This window comes from Acipenser ruthenus, chromosome 54 (genome assembly GCF_902713425.1).
Source record: "Acipenser ruthenus chromosome 54, fAciRut3.2 maternal haplotype, whole genome shotgun sequence".
Taxonomy (NCBI): Eukaryota; Metazoa; Chordata; class Actinopteri; order Acipenseriformes; family Acipenseridae; genus Acipenser; species Acipenser ruthenus.
Genome location: NC_081242.1, coordinates 1,057,021 through 1,075,821, shown reverse-complemented (window position 1 = coordinate 1,075,821; position 18,801 = coordinate 1,057,021). Strand labels below are relative to the sequence as shown.

Below are 18,801 nucleotides of genomic sequence, written 5' to 3'. Positions count from 1 at the left end.
TAATTCTGGGGTGGTGTGGGGGGCGTGGGAAAGTAAATATCCACGATGACAGATAAGTCAGGGTTTGACACAGCATACACACCACAGATTAAATGTATAACTTTTTTTTTTTTTAATTTAAAATCTAAAAGTTTGCTATGACTACACAAAGATGCGACCTAGATAGCAAATGAAAGTGCATGACAGATTTATGGAAAGATCTGCTTTGCTCAAAAAAACCCTTTAAAAAAAGTTACAAGAAATCTAACTTCCTTGATCAGCATATCTGATTTCAAAACCACAAAAAGCACCTTTCTTGTAATTCTGGGATGGTGTGGGGGCGTAAAATCACTGGGTTCAACTTTACTACAACAAAGCCACCCCCGCCCGCCTCCACCAAGTTGGTTTTGCGTTGTTACTGTAAACTGCGTTCGGGCTGAACCATAACAAAAAGGGGGAGGCGGGCGGTTCACAATGAGCTCACAGAAACCTGTGGAGTGTTTTCTATCTTTCTGTTTTATTGTTGGTTTGCATTTGTTGGTTTTGATTATATCCCCAAGATAACTGGCTGGCTCTTTGATGAGTGCTTTTGAATCTATATATCAAGATAAAGTTAATGTACACTTAAAGCCAATGCCAGCAAGCCGCAGGTACAGCTCTGGCCAAAAATTTTACATCACCTAGAATTTTTTGGATTGAGACACTTTCGTGAAGTATCTGGAAAAATTACAAAGCGGTGTGCAATTCAATATGTTAACAAGGGAACATTATTCAGCAGCTTTCATTGGACTCTATGAAGCTGAGGGAGTTCATTCTATATAGAGGGTGTGCAATTCAATATGTTAACAAGGGAACATTATTCAGCAGCTTTCATTGGACTCTATGAAGCTGAGGGAGTTCATTCTATATAGAGGGTGTGCAATTCAATATGTTAACAAGGGAACATTATTCAGCAGCTTTCATTGGACTCTATGAAGCTGAGGGAGTTCATTCTATATAGAGGGTGTGCAATTCAATATGTTAACAAGGGAACATTATTCAGCAGCTTTCACTGGACTCTATGAAGCAAAATTAGTTAATTGTATAGGGGAATGCAAAACGTTTTGGCCACAGCTGAGTAATCGATGGCAATTAGCTTTAACATTGGGTGTTTTAAAAGCCAGTTAGAAGCTAATTCCCTCTCATCCGGTGCGCTGGCATGGGATGGGGCTCCCTATTGCACAGCAGTTTGATCCGTTCCAGGTTTTACTACCAGCTTGATTAGCCCACAGTGTGTCTAGGTAACAAGCTCAGGTGTGTCTTATTATTAAACTCCTAGTGAAACCAGGACTGGATCACACTGCTGTGCAACAGGAGTCTTATTTCCAGTCCTCTGTCCGTTCCAGTATTAGTTAATTCCAGCTGTGGCACGCCCTTGCAAAATTTTGGGGGATTTTGACAAAAATACCGATCGTCATTAAGAAAAATGTACAGGTACGTGTGACGTCGTGGTCTTTAATAACTAATATTAGAAACTTGAAAGTAAACCTGACAACGACACCCACAAGGGAAAATGTACATGTGGAACCCACCTTGTCAAAACACCTTTTGAAAGGAAAGCACCGTTACACTTTAAAATTAGCACACTTAAACCGCACCATGATGCTAAAACACAAGGTGCGATTTCCTATTCGCATTTGTAACAGGATGCAATAGCAGGGGCTGAATCAAAATTAACTAGGGGGCGGAGTGTTCTTCTAGTACAGTAATTATAGCTATTTGTTTGTTTATTTAAACCAGGAGATGTATGGCTCAAAATGACCCACGTCAGCTAAAACAAACAGCTACCAAGTGTGCCAAGTGTGGGCCGGGGGGGGGGGGGAAGGTTCAATATACATTTGACAATGGTGTGTCAGGCAAATAAAAATTATAATACAGGAGTCTGTCGCGTATCCGACTGCGCTGGGACCACAGTCAGGGTGGATATGTAAAAAGTCGGATGAATTAATCCTGTTTTAAAATCCCATTTAAGAATGACTATATTCACACACTTATTGTTTTGAGATTCAGCTTTTATCAGGGAGCTGCTCTAAATCCCTTGTTTAGAAAGACACAGGGTATTAATGCTTGTGGTATTAATGCCGTGTGGGTGTGTGGTTTCGCTGCTGAGTGACAGGCAGGAGATGGAGAAGGGGGTGGAAGTTGATACGCCCCCCCCGCAGACGAACAGGATTTATTTACAGATCGACGCACTGAGACGACCAGCATGGCAGCGCACAGAGAAACACACACAACACAGTATACGAAAACTTTGGTGGGATCTACAATATCTGAACTAAATCTCTCTTCAAAAATAAACGTTGCTGAAGAGTTTGAACATGGCAGATAAGCAGTGAGGGCGGATACGCAACAGATTACTGTCATCATTTTTAATGAACAGAAAATTGCACATAGTTTTTATTTTACCTACAGCTATATGGCCAAAAAGTTTCGCATCACCCTATGGAATAGAATGAACTAATTTATGAAGCCTAAAAAAATGTATCAATTTCTTGGTGTTTTTTTTTTTCCCTCATCACAGCGACGATAAAGCAAACCCATTTTCTTTGTGTTTTGAGCTTCATAGCCAGTGTGAAATTGCACTGCTCTGACTTACAGGAACGCGTCTGAATTGGACTGTCCTCAAAATAGGACGCGGCAGTTTGGAGCCAAAAAAGAAAATGCAGGATTTTTATATTATTTTTTTCAGTGATGAAATATCGATTTAGAATTGTATTGCATGATATAAACAGCTTGCGATATTTTCAAAAAACATTTTATTTTGGTAGCTCTTGGGTTAATAGCAGTGGAGCTAATATCACTTATTTTGCAATCTAAAGGCAATCAGTCTGCTCCAATGATCTGGCGAAAGACTGAGGCGTATATTGTGTTAATGACTGATTATGAGGCAATAACATTAACCAAGAAAACCATAACTTTTGATAAGTTAACCACAAAAATACAGTAATGCCAACCCTTCAATATAATTTTATGTTCGAAGAGTCTTCACGCCTCAAGCCTGCCCTGCCCTGGACTGGAGGGAGCACCCTTTCTCTTAGGGGGGTGAGGGAGAGAACAGTTCAGTTTTCATGTCTCAAGCCTGCCCTGGACTGGAGGGAGACCCCTTTCTTTTAGGGGGGGTGAGGGAGGGAGGGAGGGAGTAGTTCAATCTCCATGCCTCAAGCCTGCCCTGGACTGGAGGGAGCCCCCTTTCTCTTAGGGGGGTGAGGGAGCAGTTCAATCTCCGTGCCTCAAGCCTACCCTGGACTGCAGGGAGTCCCCTTTCTCTTAGGGGGGTGAGGGAGCAGTTCAGTCTGCATTCCTCAAGCCTACCCTGGACTGCAGGGAGTCCCCTTTCTCTTAGGGGGGTGAGGGAGCAGTTCAGTCTGCATGCCTCAAGCCTACCCTGGACTGCAGGGAGTCCCCTTTCTCTTAGGGGGGTGAGGGAGCAGTTCAGTCTGCATGCCTCAAGCCTGCCCTGGACTGGAGGGAGCCCCCTTTCTCTTAGGGGGGTGAGGGAGCAGTTCAGTCTCCGTGCCTCAAGCCTACCCTGGACTGCAGGGAGTCCCCTTTCTCTTAGGGGGGTGAGGGAGCAGTTCAGTCTGCATGCCTCAAGCCTACCCTGGACTGCAGGGAGTCCCCTTTCTCTTAGGGGGGTGAGGGAGCAGTTCAGTCTGCATGCCTCAAGCCTGCCCTGGACTGCAGGGAGTCCCCTTTCTCTTAGGGGGGTGAGGGAGGGAGGGAGCAGTTCAGTCTCCGTGCCTCAAGCCTGCCCTGGACTGCAGGGAGTCCCCTTTCTCTTAGGGGGGTGAGGGAGCAGTTCAGTCTGCATGCCTCAAACCTGCCCTGGACTGCAGGGAGTCCCCTTTCTCTTAGGGGGGTGAGGGAGCAGTTCAGTCTGCATGCCTCAAGCCTGCCCTGGACTGCAGGGAGTCCCCTTTCTCTTAGGGGGGTGAGGGAGCAGTTCAGTCTCCGTGCCTCAAGCCTGCCCTGGACTGCAGGGAGTCCCCTTTCTCTTAGGGGGGTGAGGGAGGGAGGGAGCAGTTCAGTCTCCGTGCCTCAAGCCTGCCCTGGACTGGAGGGAGCCCCCTTTCTCTTAGGGGGGGTGAGGGAGAGAGGGAGCAGTTCAGTCTGCATGCCTCAAGCCTGCCCTGGACTGCAGGGAGTCCCCTTTCTCTTAGGGGGGTGAGGGAGGGAGGGAGCAGTTCAGTCTCCGTGCCTCAAGCCTGCCCTGGACTGCAGGGAGTCCCCTTTCTCTTAGGGGGGTGAGGGAGGGAGGGAGCAGTTCAGTCTCCGTGCCTCAAGCCTGCCCTGGACTGCAGGGAGTCCCCTTTCTCTTAGGGGGGTGAGGGAGGGAGGGAGCAGTTCAGTCTCCGTGCCTCAAGCCTGCCCTGGACTGGAGGGAGCCCCCTTTCTCTTAGGGGGGTGAGGGAGGGAGCAAAGTCCAGTAAACGTTTATGAATTTATGCAGACCCGAGTCAAAACGTCTATTTACTAGACTCAGTTAGTTAGTTTGAGTGTTTTTGAAATATGGTTTATTTAATTCCTCACCAACCCTAAATAAAGAATACGTATTTACAGAAAGAAAATTGACTCTCGAAAATAAATGCAGTACAAGTATAACATTAAGACATTTTATAACAGTTTAATAATAATTTGACATTATAAAACAGATATATATATAGGAAACGTAACACGGCACAATTATACACCCAGTGAATGATAGGGATATCAAATCGAGGTCTGTATATTTTTATTTAAAAAAAATAAATAAAACATTGAAAGACCTCCCGCTTTAACGCATAGTACCGATTCCGCTGTACACGCTACACTATTAATTATTATAAATTCATTAAACTCACTCGTACTAGCGTCACTAATTTAATTAATTTTCCTTATTTTTTATTTTTTTTAATCTCTAAAAAAAAGCAAAAAAAAGCCTCCTCATTTAAAATTAAAAAATACATAGTAAAATAAATAAATGAATACAATTGTATTACCTGTGGAGAGGTTAGCAAGGCTGTCGTCAACGGCTAGGTCGAACAGCCGGACCTCGGCGACGTTATCTTCCTTCTCGAGCAGCATACGAAACACATGCTGCCCGAGGAAGCCGCATCCTCCGGTCACCAGATACACTAAACCCGGCTTCGCTGCCATCGTCTCCCCGGCGGATTGCATAGGCCTGGTCGGAGAGAGCAGAACTTAGACAGTAGAACGTAGAACGTAGAACGTTGAGAATTTGAATTTGAATTTGAATTTGAGAGAGAGCGCGCGACCACCACAGCCAACGGCTTCTTCACACAAGCGACTTACTGATGATATACGAAGACAACCAAGAAAAGAGAGAAGAAAAGAGACGACTGGGTTGGCGACAGGTACAGCAAATGTAGGCGAAACCGCAAGTTTGAGACTGTTTTTCTCCACCACACACACACAAAAAAACTCTCACAAACTTGTTTTATCTTATCTGCTAATAGGCAGCCTTCAACTTTACCCCGAAATGCTTTCAAGTATGTTTTTTCGAGATAACGGTTTTAAAGTACAAACTGTTTTTTTTTTTTTAAAGTTTAGTTTTGAGAGAGAGAGATACAAATGTACAATAATGGAAAATACAGGAGGTGTCAAGGGTTGTTGGCTTTCCTTAGAGTGAGATTTACAGCCCCAAAGACTGAAATTCAAGGTTTGTGGTGTTAGGTCATTGCTTAAGACAAGGACTCTCATCTGACTTTTGAATCCAACCACCACTTAATAGTTTGTTTTAAAATGTACACTGTTTAATATTGCATAGGAAACACTTGAATGTCCTAATTGATACTAAAGTGTAGGGCATGTGAGATATGCAATGCAAACCAGTGGATTTTAATTTAAAAAAAACAATTTGGTTGGAACAAAAACCTGGATGATTAGAGATCCTGGAGGACCGGAGTTAATAACCCCTGGTTTAGGCACACAGTAGGTGGGCAGAACAAGAAAAATAATAATAAAAAAAAAGATAAAAACAGTTTTTATATAAACCTAACAAAAAATAAAACTGTTTTTATCAATACAACATTACGTTTATTTTGCATAGCACCTTGTCATAGCGATTGTCGTCTTGAAAACCACTTTACAGTATAAATATTATTTGGTTTGTATATTATTGCTCATATTATTATCTGCTAATTTTCGATCAAGTCCTGCTCGTTTTTTTGGGGGCAAAGTTTTTTGACAGCCAAGTGTTCACACACACAAATATATATATAAAAAGTATAAAACTGCTGTAGCCTCCATAGTTACCACAGTACACATGCACGATGGTCTCCTGCAGCCCCTGAGAAAAATATTTAAAATATTTATATATTTACTCAAAAAGGGCTACGGGTACCTTATATTGGCAAGCCGGATTTGACATTGAACCGAATTACAAACGTCATATTCCACTTCGTTGTTAGTCACGGATTTAACTGCAATTAATTGATAACACTAACATTGAAAATATAAATGGATAAATCGACTCAATGCCACGACGGCTGAAGGTTTAAATAGAGAAATAGCAGACCGTTGCATTTTAACTACGTAGTAAATGACATCACAAGCAGAGTATTTACGTAAGAAACACGCCAGAGTGGTTGCCATGGCATCAAAAGCATATACCTCACTGTTTCTTTAAAAAAAAAAAAACACACAAATGACCGACCAAGCTGGATGAGTTAAAAGTTGGTTATTTTGAGGAAAAAAAAAAACGTGTATTGCCAGCGAATTAAAAATAAATTTATTAAGAAGTGGAAATGACAGAGTGTACAGAAGTTCAAAGAGCTTTCGTGAGGGTTCAATGGTACAGTCAATGCAACGCTGACGTTTTACTGCCTTGTTAAATATTAAAGCACTATGGCCTTGTATAAACGTCGTCCTTGAGACCGTGGCCAAACCAGCTCAGCACAACCTGAGCTTATTGTCTAAGATATCAGCAGTTTAAACTAGGTTAAAAGTTAACCACTGTAATTTCGCTTTACAATGCATCCCAATGTTTTACCACACCTCTCTGTGCTTTACAAGGCTTCCCTATGCTTTACCAGACCTCTCTGTGCTTTACAATGCTTCCCTATGCTTTACCAGACCTCTCTGTGCTTTACAATGCTTCCCTATGCTTTACCACACCTCTCTGTGCTTTACAATGCTTCCCTATGCTTTACCAGACCTCTCTGTGCTTTACAATGCTTCCCTATGCTTTACCAGACCTCTCTGTGCTTTACAATGCTTCCCTATGCTTTACCAGACCTCTCTGTGCTTTACAATGCTTCCCTATGCTTTACCAGACCTCTCTGTGCTTTACAATGCTTCCCTATGCTTTACCAGACCTCTCTGTGCTTTACAATGCTTCCCTATGCTTTACCAGACCTCTCTGTGCTTTACAATGCTTCCCTATGCTTTACCAGACCTCTCTGTGCTTTACAATGCTTCCCTATGCTTTACCAGACCTCTCTGTGCTTTACAATGCCTCCCTATGCTTTACCTGACCTCTCTGTGCTTTACAAGGCTTCCCTATGCTTTACCAGACCTCTCTGTGCTTTACAATGCTTCCCTATGCTTTACCAGACCTCTGTGCTTTACAATGCTTCCCTATGCTTTACCAGACCTCTCTGTGCTTTACAATGCTTCCCTATGCTTTACCAGACCTCTCTGTGCTTTACAATGCTTCCCTATGCTTTACCAGACCTCTCTGTGCTTTACAATGCTTCCCTATGCTTTACCAGACCTCTCTGTGCTTTACAATGCTTCCCTATGCTTTACCAGACCTCTCTGTGCTTTACAATGCTTCCCTATGCTTCACCAGACCTCTCTGTGCTTTACAATTCTTCCCTATGCTTTACCAGACCTCTCTGTGCTTTACAATGCTTCCCTATGCTTTACCTTACCTCTCTGTGCTTTACAATGCATCCCTATGCTTTACCAGACCTCTCTGTGCTTTACAATGCATCCCTATGCTTTACCAGACCTCTCTGTGCTTTACAATGCTTCCCTATGCTTTACCACACCTCTCTGTGCTTTACAATGCTTCCCTATGCTTTACCACACCTCTCTGTGCTTTACAATGCTTCCCTATGCTTTACCAGACCTCTCTGTGCTTTACAATGCTTCCCTATGCTTTACCAGACCTCTCTGTGCTTTACAATGCTTCCCTATGCTTTACCAGACCTCTCTGTGCTTTACAATGCTTCCCTATGCTTTACCAGACCTCTCTGTGCTTTACAATGCTTCCCTATGCTTTACCAGACCTCTCTGTGCTTTACAATGCTTCCCTATGCTTTACCAGACCTCTCTGTGCTTTACAATGCTTCCCTATGCTTTACCAGACCTCTCTGTGCTTTACAATGCTTCCCTATGCTTTACCAGACCTCTCTGTGCTTTACAATGCTTCCCTATGCTTTACCAGACCTCTCTGTGCTTTACAATGCCTCCCTATGCTTTACCTGACCTCTCTGTGCTTTACAAGGCTTCCCTATGCTTTACCAGACCTCTCTGTGCTTTACAATGCTTCCCTATGCTTTACCAGACCTCTGTGCTTTACAATGCTTCCCTATGCTTTACCAGACCTCTCTGTGCTTTACAATGCTTCCCTATGCTTTACCAGACCTCTCTGTGCTTTACAATGCTTCCCTATGCTTTACCAGACCTCTCTGTGCTTTACAATGCTTCCCTATGCTTTACCAGACCTCTCTGTGCTTTACAATGCTTCCCTATGCTTTACCAGACCTCTCTGTGCTTTACAATGCTTCCCTATGCTTCACCAGACCTCTCTGTGCTTTACAATTCTTCCCTATGCTTTACCAGACCTCTCTGTGCTTTACAATGCTTCCCTATGCTTTACCTTACCTCTCTGTGCTTTACAATGCATCCCTATGCTTTACCAGACCTCTCTGTGCTTTACAATGCATCCCTATGCTTTACCAGACCTCTCTGTGCTTTACAATGCTTCCCTATGCTTTACCACACCTCTCTGTGCTTTACAATGCTTCCCTATGCTTTACCACACCTCTCTGTGCTTTACAATGCTTCCCTATGCTTTACCACACCTCTCTGTGCTTTACAATGCTTCCCTATGCTTTACCACACCTCTCTGTGCTTTACAATGCTTCCCTGTGCTTTAGCTTTCACTGGGCTTTATTACACTTTGCTGTGCTTCTACTATGGGAAACTTTTATAAGGGAAATACAAAAATGTAGTTTCGTAAAACAGAATACTGTCACACCTCCTCTCCATTTACAGTCACCGCCTTCAGTAATTGTATTAAACTATGCTAAAAGCCACCTCCATTAAGGTCAGATTTGCTCATTTTCCCACAAAGATCACAGCCCAGGTGAATTTCTAGTTCTTCTAAATGAGGTCAGTTATTGATAACCATCCTTACTCAGAAGTAAAGTTTAGTTCTGGAAACTCAAGCTCTGTGGTTTTTATGTGTGTGGAGTTTGTATTGCCGTATTATATTTTCTGTTTGTGACCGCTTCTTCGTACATCTTCCCCAGAACTGAACATAACCCGCAGAACGAAGAAGTTAAACTGAAAATAAAAACATTTTTTTTGCTGTGCCCAAAACTAAAACTCTTTTAAAACCCTGAAAAAAAAAAAAAGTCATTTTGTCATAGGAAACTTCATTGTATTTTTTTTTTTTTTTTTTTTTTTATACCACGTTCCCCCCCCTCACAAATTTGTCCAAATACGCTCCCTCAAAGCTGCAGCTTCCTATCACAGCTCACAAGAACTGAATGTCCTTGGACATTCTCTGATCCTGAAGCCAATCGCCTCTTCACACTGCAAATTATCAGGCAAAAAAGGCAGGGTATTAGGCATATGTCAAAATAGTTGTATGGACAAGTACAGCTGCAGGAGGCTTGTAAATGAGGCGTGCTGGTCTAGCGGTTAAAGAAAAGGGGGTCTTGTTACCAGGAGGTTCAAATCCTGGCTCAGCCACTGACTTCCTGTGTGTGTGCGTGTGTGTGCGTGTGTGTGTGTGTGACCCTGAGCAAGTCACTGAACCTCCTTGGGCTCCGTCCTTCGGATGAGACGTCAAACAAACGAGATCTTATTGGAAGTGACTCTGCAGCAGCCACTGACTCACTGTGTGTATGTGACCCTGAGCAAGTCACTGAACCTCCTTGGGCTCCGTCCTTCGGATGAGAAGTAAAACAAACTGAGGTCCTATTGGAAGTGACTCTGCAGCAGCCACTGATTCACTGTGTGTATGTGACCCTGAGCAAGTCACTGAACCTCCTTGGGCTCCGTCCTTCGGATGAGAAGTAAAACAAACTGAGGTCCTATTGGAAGTGACTCTGCAGCAGCAGCAGCAGTTGTTGATGATGCAGAGTTCACCCCCCTAGTCTCTGGAAGTCGCTTTGGATAAAAGCGTCTGCTAAATGACTAATTAATAATAATAAAAAAACAATCAGTTGCAGGAGATAACTGTGGATTCCAGTTAATTAAAGAAAAAAAGTGAAACACATCTCTCATGAAAATGCACACGCACTAGAGCCTTGTTATCCAGAATATGCAATTATATAGAACCCAGAAGTACATTTTCATAAGAAACGACCTTCAGAATTGCATGCAATCAACGGGTATGCAATTAAAATGTACCTCTAATCCACTGTTAGAGGATCGACTGCAATGGTTTAATTCTGCTTGCATGAACTGTCTCTTCATAAATTCAGTCAATATTAAAATCTTTCACAAGTCTAATCATCTGCGGTTTTGCAAATTAGAAAAAACAGGAACTGGCACCCTCATGCTAAAAATAATATATTCTGACTTTGATCTGCACATTTTAGAACAAAGGTTTAGAGTTTTTTGGGGGAGGATTTGGCACCCACCTATTTGATTCAGTCAGTCCTTTTGATGCAATTTAAAGAGCACAAGGGAATTCTGCTGTTCCGAATCTTTAAGAAACTTAAAAATATGCTCATGAAAGACGAGACAGGAATCAACAAAGCCAGACAGACAGACAGACAGACAGACAGACAGACAGACAGACAGACAGGCATCAATAAAGTGAAGCATTCTGACTAGACAGAGGAGAAAGACACCGTGCAAAGACTTGTAGAAATTAGATAAATGCATTGCCTGGTGTTATGTGTGTTGCTACTAGAAATGCAGCAGACAAATATATTGAATTGCACCCCCTCTATATAGAATTAACTCACTCAGCTTCATAGAGCCCAATGAAAGCTGCTGAATAATGTTCCCTTGTTAACATATTGAATTGCACACCCTCTATATAGAATGAACTCCCTCAGCTTCATAGAGTCCAATGAAAGCTGCTGAATAATGTTCCCTTGTTAACATATTGAATTGCACCCCCTCTATATAGAATGAACTCCCTCAGCTTCATAGAGTCCAATGAAAGCTGCTGAATAATGTTCCCTTGTTAACATATTGAATTCCACCCCCTCTATATAGAATGAACTCCCTCAGCTTCATAGAGTCCAATGAAAGCTGCTGAATAATGTTCCCTTGTTAACATATTGAATTGCACACCCTCTATATAGAATGAACTCCCTCAGCTTCATAGAGTCCAATGAAAGCTGCTGAATAATGTTCCCTTGTTAACATATTGAATTGCACCCCCTCTATATAGAATGAACTCCCTCAGCTTCATAGAGTCCAATGAAAGCTGCTGAATAATGTTCCCTTGTTAACATATTGAATTCCACACCCTCTATATAGAATGAACTCCCTCAGCTTCATAGAGTCTAATGAAAGCTGCTGAATAATGTTCCCTTGTTAACATATTGAATTGCACACCCTCTATATAGAATGAACTCCCTCAGCTTCATAGAGTCCAATGAAAGCTGCTGAATAATGTTCCCTTGTTAACATATTGAATTGCACCCCCTCTATATAGAATGAACTCCCTCAGCTTCATAGAGTCCAATGAAAGCTGCTGAATAATGTTCCCTTGTTAACATATTGAATTGCACACCCTCTATATAGAATGAACTCCCTCAGCTTCATAGAGTCCAATGAAAGCTGCTGAATAATGTTCCCTTGTTAACATATTGAATTCCACACGTAGTTTGCCAGATACTTAACATTGAAAAATGTGACATTTCTGAAATCTAACATGAAATACTACTGGATATATCCTCAACCCTAAAATTCTAGGTGATCTTCTGTAGGTTCGTTCCCAGCAGCAATACTGTCGATTGCAGTTGATGAGAAAGGAGGAAAAAGCACTTTGCTTGTGTTGTAATTGCTGGTATTGCTAACTAGTCTCTGAGGAAGTTGGAGTTTCCTATTCTAAACCAAAAGCCCTGTGAAGCAACTGCAAGTGTTTAAACTGTACCCACAGTTTGGAAACGTTTTAAAAAAGACAGTTAAAAAGCCTGCTCTTTATCTCCCCAGTACATCAACTCTGCTCTTACCAAGGTACCCCGTACTAAAAGCACAGCACAGTGTAATAAACCACAAAGGGGTCTGGTAAAGCATAGGGAAGCATTGTAAAGCACAGAGAGGTCTGGTAAAGCATAGGGAAGCATTGTAAAGCACAGAGAGGTCTGGTAAAGCATAGGGAAGCATTGTAAAGCACAGAGGGGTCTGGTAAAGCATAGGGAAGCATTGTACAGCACAGAGAGGTCTGGTAAAACATAGGGAAGCATTGTAAAGCACAGAGAGGTCTGGTAAAGCATAGGGAAGCATTGTAAAGCACAGAGAGGTCTGGTAAAGCATAGGGAAGCATTGTAAAGCACAGAGAGGTCTGGTAAAGCATAGGGAAGCATTGTAAAGCACAGAGAGGTCTGGTAAAGCATAGGGAAGCATTGTAAAGCACAGAGAGGTCTGGTAAAGCATAGGGAAGCATTGTAAAGCACAGAGGGGTCTGGTAAAGCATAGGGAAGCATTGTACAGCACAGAGAGGTCTGGTAAAACATAGGGAAGCATTGTAAAGCACAGAGAGGTCTGGTAAAGCATAGGGAAGCATTGTAAAGCACAGAGAGGTGTGGTAAAGCATAGGGAAGCATTGTAAAGCACAGAGAGGTCTGGTAAAGCATAGGGAAGCATTGTAAAGCACAGAGAGGTCTGGTAAAGCATAGGGAAGCATTGTAAAGCACAGAGAGGTCTGGTAAAGCATAGGGAAGCATTGTAAAGCACAGAGAGGTCTGGTAAAGCATAGGGAAGCATTGTAAAGCACAGAGGGGTCTGGTAAAGCATAGGGAAGCATTGTAAAGCACAGAGAGGTCTGGTAAAGCATAGGGAAGCATTGTAAAGCACAGAGAGGTATGGTAAAGCATAGGGAAGCATTGTAAAGCACAGAGAGGTATGGTAAAGCATAGGGAAGCATTGTAAAGCACAGAGAGGTCTGGTAAAGCATAGGGAAGCATTGTAAAGCACAGAGAGGTGTGGTAAAGCATAGGGAAGCATTGTAAAGCACAGAGAGGTCTGGTAAAGCATAGGGAAGCATTGTAAAGCACAGAGAGGTCTGGTAAAGCATAGGGAAGCATTGTAAAGCACAGAGAGGTCTGGTAAAGCATAGGGAAGCATTGTAAAGCACAGAGAGGTACAGTAAAGCATAGGGAAGCTTTGTAAAGCACAGAGAGGTCTGGTACAGCATAGGGAAGCTTTGTAAAGCACAGAGAGGTCTGGTAAAGCACAGGGAAGCATTGTAAAGCACAGAGAGGTCTGGTAAAGCATAGGGAAGCATTGTAAAGCACAGAGAGGTCTGGTACAGCATAGGGAAGCTTTGTAAAGCACAGAGAGGTCTGGTAAAGCACAGGGAAGCTTTGTAAAGCACAGGGAGGTCTGGTAAAGCATAGGGAAGCATTGTAAAGCACAGAGGGGTCTGGTAAAGCATAGGGAAGCATTGTAAAGCACAGAGAGGTCTGGTAAAGCATAGGGAAGCTTTGTAAAGCACAGAGAGGTCTGGTACAACAAGCAAATATAAATATTTAAATTCTATACAATAGGTACTTAACTGAACATTTTGAATGTATATACAATCATAATTTGGTACTTGGTACTATTTTATTGGAAATGTTTAAACCAATTGCATCTGAAAAATATATAAAAAAAAAAAAAAAAAAACACATCATTTCAATAAGATTAAATAAAACTAAAAACACATGTAAACATGAGCTTGCCAAGAATGCATAATGAAACAGTCCTTACTTGTACGGTTTTAAGGTTTCCTGCTGCTTGCAGAGTTCTGAAATACCGGCTGTCAGAATTGTGAATGCCTGTTTGACTGTGGTTTCATACACTGTTTCCTTTGTCCCTCCCTCCCTCTGCAATTGGATGGGTGCGTGTCTGTCCCTTTCTGAAAAAAAAAAAAAAAAAAAAACACTTGTTACTAGGGCAGTGCTTTTAAGAAGTATTCATCAGCCGAGATTAAAGAAATCCCTCCATGCACTTAAAAAAACCCGTCCTTCCCTCACCTTTACAATTATTTATCTATTAAACTGTTTTAAAAAGCCTATCGGAAGCGAATGTTCTTCTAATTTCACCCATTCCAGGTTTTACTACCAGCTTGATCAGCCCCCAGTGTGTCTAGGTAACAAGCTCAGGTGTGTCTTATTATTAAACTCCTAGCGAAACCAAGGAATGGATCACACTGCTGTGCAACGGGAGTCTGATTCCCATCCCTGTATCTTTCTCACTAAAGTGATCACAATCTAAACTTTTTATTTATACATATACTCTAAGCACACTCTAAAACTCACGGGAGACGTTCAGGAGGACATTAAGATGTTTCTGACTCCTGTAAGTGGATCGTTCGTGCACTGGGTTTGCAATGTATCCAGATGGCTTTTAACAATTAAGAAATTCACACAGACTCATTCGATTTGAAGTTTTAACAAATCAAGTACCCCTTCGGTTTATTAACTAGTAAGAAAATGGATTGAGGAGTTACAGACGACGTCGAATCCCAGCTGACAGACAATCTGGGCAGTCCAGTGCCTTAACAGATGTTAGCATTAATACTTCAAATATATTTTATGGTTACAACATGTTTTGCTCCAAGGCTACGCATGCATAAAATTAAAGACATCCCATATATCATTCTCATAGATTAAAACATAAGTCATATACCTTATAGAAATGCATCAATATAAGAGAGCTATAGATTCGAAATAGTTCTTATATATGGAAGTGTAGAATATACTGTAAGGACAGGAACTGTCTTCAAAGGCAAAGACTTCTGAACGCGATCAGAGATCTTCAGAGCGTGGGTCACATCAGCTTGTAGTTAGTTAGCAAGTTGGTGACACTTGACTAAGATTTTATCTCGGTTTTTTATAGAATGCAGAACTAATGTGTGACCCTGAGCAAGTCACTTAACCTCCTTGTGCTCCGTCTTTCGGGTGAGACGTAGTTGTAAGTGACTCTGCAGCTGATGCATAGCTCGCACACCCTAGCCTCTGTAAGTCGCCTTGGATAAAGGTGTCTGCTAAATAAACTAATAATATATATATATATATATTGTAACACGGCAGGGAGGGGGTTAAAATCCTCCCTGTGTAAGACAGGTGCGCAGGCACATTTTTGTTAGTTTGTCTTATGGTTTAATCAGTTTGTTTTATTGTTTAATTATCCCCTGCACCTGGTGATTATTATGAAATTAGAGCCAGGTGCAGGGGATAAAAGAAAAGCAGTCAGTCTGCTCAGGGCTGCTGAGGAGAAGGAGTGCTCTGTTTCCAAGCAGTTGTGAAAGTTTACAGAACGGAGTGTTTTGTTGTCGGGGTTTATTAAAACTATAGCGCGTCAGCGTGTTAAAAAATCCTGTGTCTGGGTCCATTTTTAAAGGGGCAAAGAACCATAAGTGGTGCGAGTTGTTTTACATTATATATATATATATATATATATGTCCCTTTTAACATCAAAAGACACCTTCCTTGTTTGGTTGGCTTCATTAAATGTATAGATGTGGTTTAACAATTAACTAAGACATATTGGCTAGGGGCTGGGCTCATAGCAAACTTCTTAAGCAGGCAACTATATACCCAAGCATTCTCACTTAAATCCAGTCTATCAGGAACATAGTCAAAATATAACAGTCTCATTTTAGCCATTGCTAAAACTAAATGTGACCTCTCTCTGTTCTTTAGAATACTCTAGCATAACTATATTATTATTTGTTTATTTAGCAAACGCCTTTATCCAAGGCAACTTACAGAGACTAGGGTGTGTGAACTATGCATCAGCTGCAGAGTCAACTACGTCTCACCTGAAAGACAGAGCACAAGGAGGTGCAGTGACTTGCTCAGGGTCACACAATGAGTCAGTGGCTGAGGTGGGATTTGAACCGGGGACCTTCTGGTTACAAGCCCTTTTCTTTAACCACTGGACCACACAGCCTCCTAACTACCATGGTTGGTAGTGTCACGTGAGCGGTTCTCAGTGTGTGTGTGTGTGTAAATAAATCCTGCGTGATGACCCTGTTACAGGGTCCATCAAAGAACCACACACCCATGCAACCGAGGCCTTCCATGCAAAAGGATTTAACAACTTACAGCACAAAAGGGACCTGCCAGAAACATCTGTGACAGGGTCCTAATTCAGCCCCCACCCTCCCCCCCTTCCAGAAAGCCTAACTGAATGCAGAACTAATGACTGTTTTCACAACTCTTACAAGAGGAACTAGAAGGGAGTTTTAAAACACAAACGCGGTTACTTATGGACAGCCTCCTGCATGGACCTCTCAGAACTACATTTCCCATCATCCTGGTAAATCCATCTCAGTTCCATATGTGAGCAGGAGGATTTATGGGAAATGTAGTTCTGAGAGATCCATGCAGGAGGGGGAATGCAATTTAAAAGTTAAAACAAAAGTGGTAACAAAATACACACACCTTACACAAACAGTAGCAGCAACACATGGGACAGAGTAAAATACAAAGGTCCTCATGTGCCCTTTAAGCCCGTGCAAAAACGCATGGCATTCGCTAGATAACCACAGTAAACTTGTTGGAGATAGTATTTAGCGGTTGGTTGCAGTTGAATGGGGTGGCACTGCTGCTGTACCCTTGAGCAAGGTACTTTACCTAGATTGCTCCAGTAAAAACCCAACTGTATAAATGGGTAATTGTATGTAAAAAATAATGTGATATCTTGTAACAATTGTAAGTCGGCCTGGATAAGGGCGTCTGCTAAGAAATAAATAATAATGACAACAAATTCCAGGTAAAAGCCTCTCTTTGATTATTGCTTTCAGTTTAAAACCACAAAGAACTCCTATTGCCCAACGGCAATAAAACTTACTAAGAGCTTTCTGTATATCAGCTTGAAAAACACTTTGTGTGTTGCTTCATAAGTCTGTGTTGCTTGTATTTTAGTTGCATTTCAGTTCCAGCCATTGATATATTATTAGTATTATTATTATTATTATTATTATTATTATTATTAATGAGTCATTTAGCAGACGCTTTTGTCCAAAGCGACTTACAGAGACTAGGGGGGTGAACTCTGCATCATGAACAACTGCTGCTGCTGCTGCAGAGTCACTTCCAATAGGACCTCGTTTGTTTGACGTCTCATCCGAAGGACGGAGCACAAGGAGGTTCAGTGACTTGCTCAGGGTCACACACACACACACACACACACAGTGAGTTAGTGGCTGCTGCAGAGTCAGTTCCAATAGGACCTCGTTTGTTTTCCGTCTCATCCGAAAGACGGAGCACAAGGAGGTTCAGTGACTTGCTCAGTTACAAGTTAACTGAGCAAGTAATCTTTTAACCTCTTTCTACGTAAAGTAAACTGGCCTTTTAAAGTCCAGATACATTTTCAAAACTTGAAACAACATCAAGAGAAGGCGGGCCAAACAGGTTAACAAAAGACAATGTGAAAAACAAACAAAACAAAAACTTGTGTGACTTGTATCTCATAACTTGGCAAAACAGCAACATGTCTTAGCATTCTGCGGAGAACAAAAATGCTATTGTTGTTTGTGCGTGTGTGGGTGGATATGTCTGTTACTGTGCATGCAAAAATAACACTGGCGACGCTAGAGTAGTAAATGATAGATTTCCAGATTAAAAAGAACAAAGCTTTTTTTTTTAATTTCCTCAAAGCTGTACCTAAACATAAGAATAGTGCAGCAGTGTGGAGTAGTGGTTAGGGCTCTGGACTCTTGACCGGAGGGTCGTGGGTTCAATCCCAGGTGGGGGGGACACTGCTGCTGTACCCTTGAGCAAGGTACTTTACCTAGATTGCTCCAGTAAAAACCCAACTGTATAAATGGGGAATTGTATGTAAAAATAATGTGATATCTTGTAACAATTGTAAGTCGCCCTGGATAAGGGTGTCTGCTAAGAAATAAATAATAATAATAATAATAATAATGATAATAAATAATAAGTAGTTACTCTGTAAAATAAAAAAATGAGAATTTATTTCCTTGGTGTGTATCTGCAAGTATTTCACTTGGCATTTAGAATGCAAATCTGGTCCAAGAATTCCTCAGGTATCAGAGTAGTTACTGGAATCATTGCGCTATCAGCACGAGAAGGAAAGAACACCATTCCTCGGCACGTATGCCATCTACCCCTTCGTTGCCGTGTTGATTTCAAAACAAGAAAACCTGTCCTTCCCTCACCTTTACAATCGTAAGTCGCCCTGGATAAGGGCGTCTGCTAAGAAATAAATAATAATAACATGAACATAATTTAATAATTCAACACATCTATGGTTGTGTGGTCCAGTGGTTAAAGAAACAGGCTTGTAACCACAAGGTTACGAGTTCAAATCCCAGCTCGCTTACTCACTGTGTGTGTTTGACCCTGAGCAAGTCATTTAACTTCCTTGTGCTCCGTCTTTCAGATGAGACGTAATTATAAGTGACTT

General features: G+C 41.8%; 1 protein-coding gene across 4 annotated transcripts in view; it reads right to left on the bottom strand.

Moving 5' to 3' along the window:
* The window catches only part of hsd3b7 (hydroxy-delta-5-steroid dehydrogenase, 3 beta- and steroid delta-isomerase), a 52,462-nt gene that overhangs the window by 16,786 nt on the left and 16,875 nt on the right, over positions 1 to 18,801 (bottom strand). For 3 of the 4 annotated variants that reach the window (XM_033997277.3, XM_033997275.3, XM_059016967.1), the window contains exons 2-3: positions 14,131 to 14,278; positions 4,998 to 5,179 (exon numbers count right to left, since the gene is read on the bottom strand). In XM_033997277.3, coding sequence (XP_033853168.1) covers positions 4,998 to 5,175 — 178 coding nt within the window. In that variant the 5' untranslated portion in view covers positions 5,176 to 5,179; positions 14,131 to 14,278. Of the gene's footprint in view, positions 1 to 4,997; positions 5,180 to 5,310; positions 5,490 to 14,130; positions 14,279 to 18,801 lie in introns of those variants that run through there. The other variant, XM_033997278.3, reaches the window with a different exon arrangement.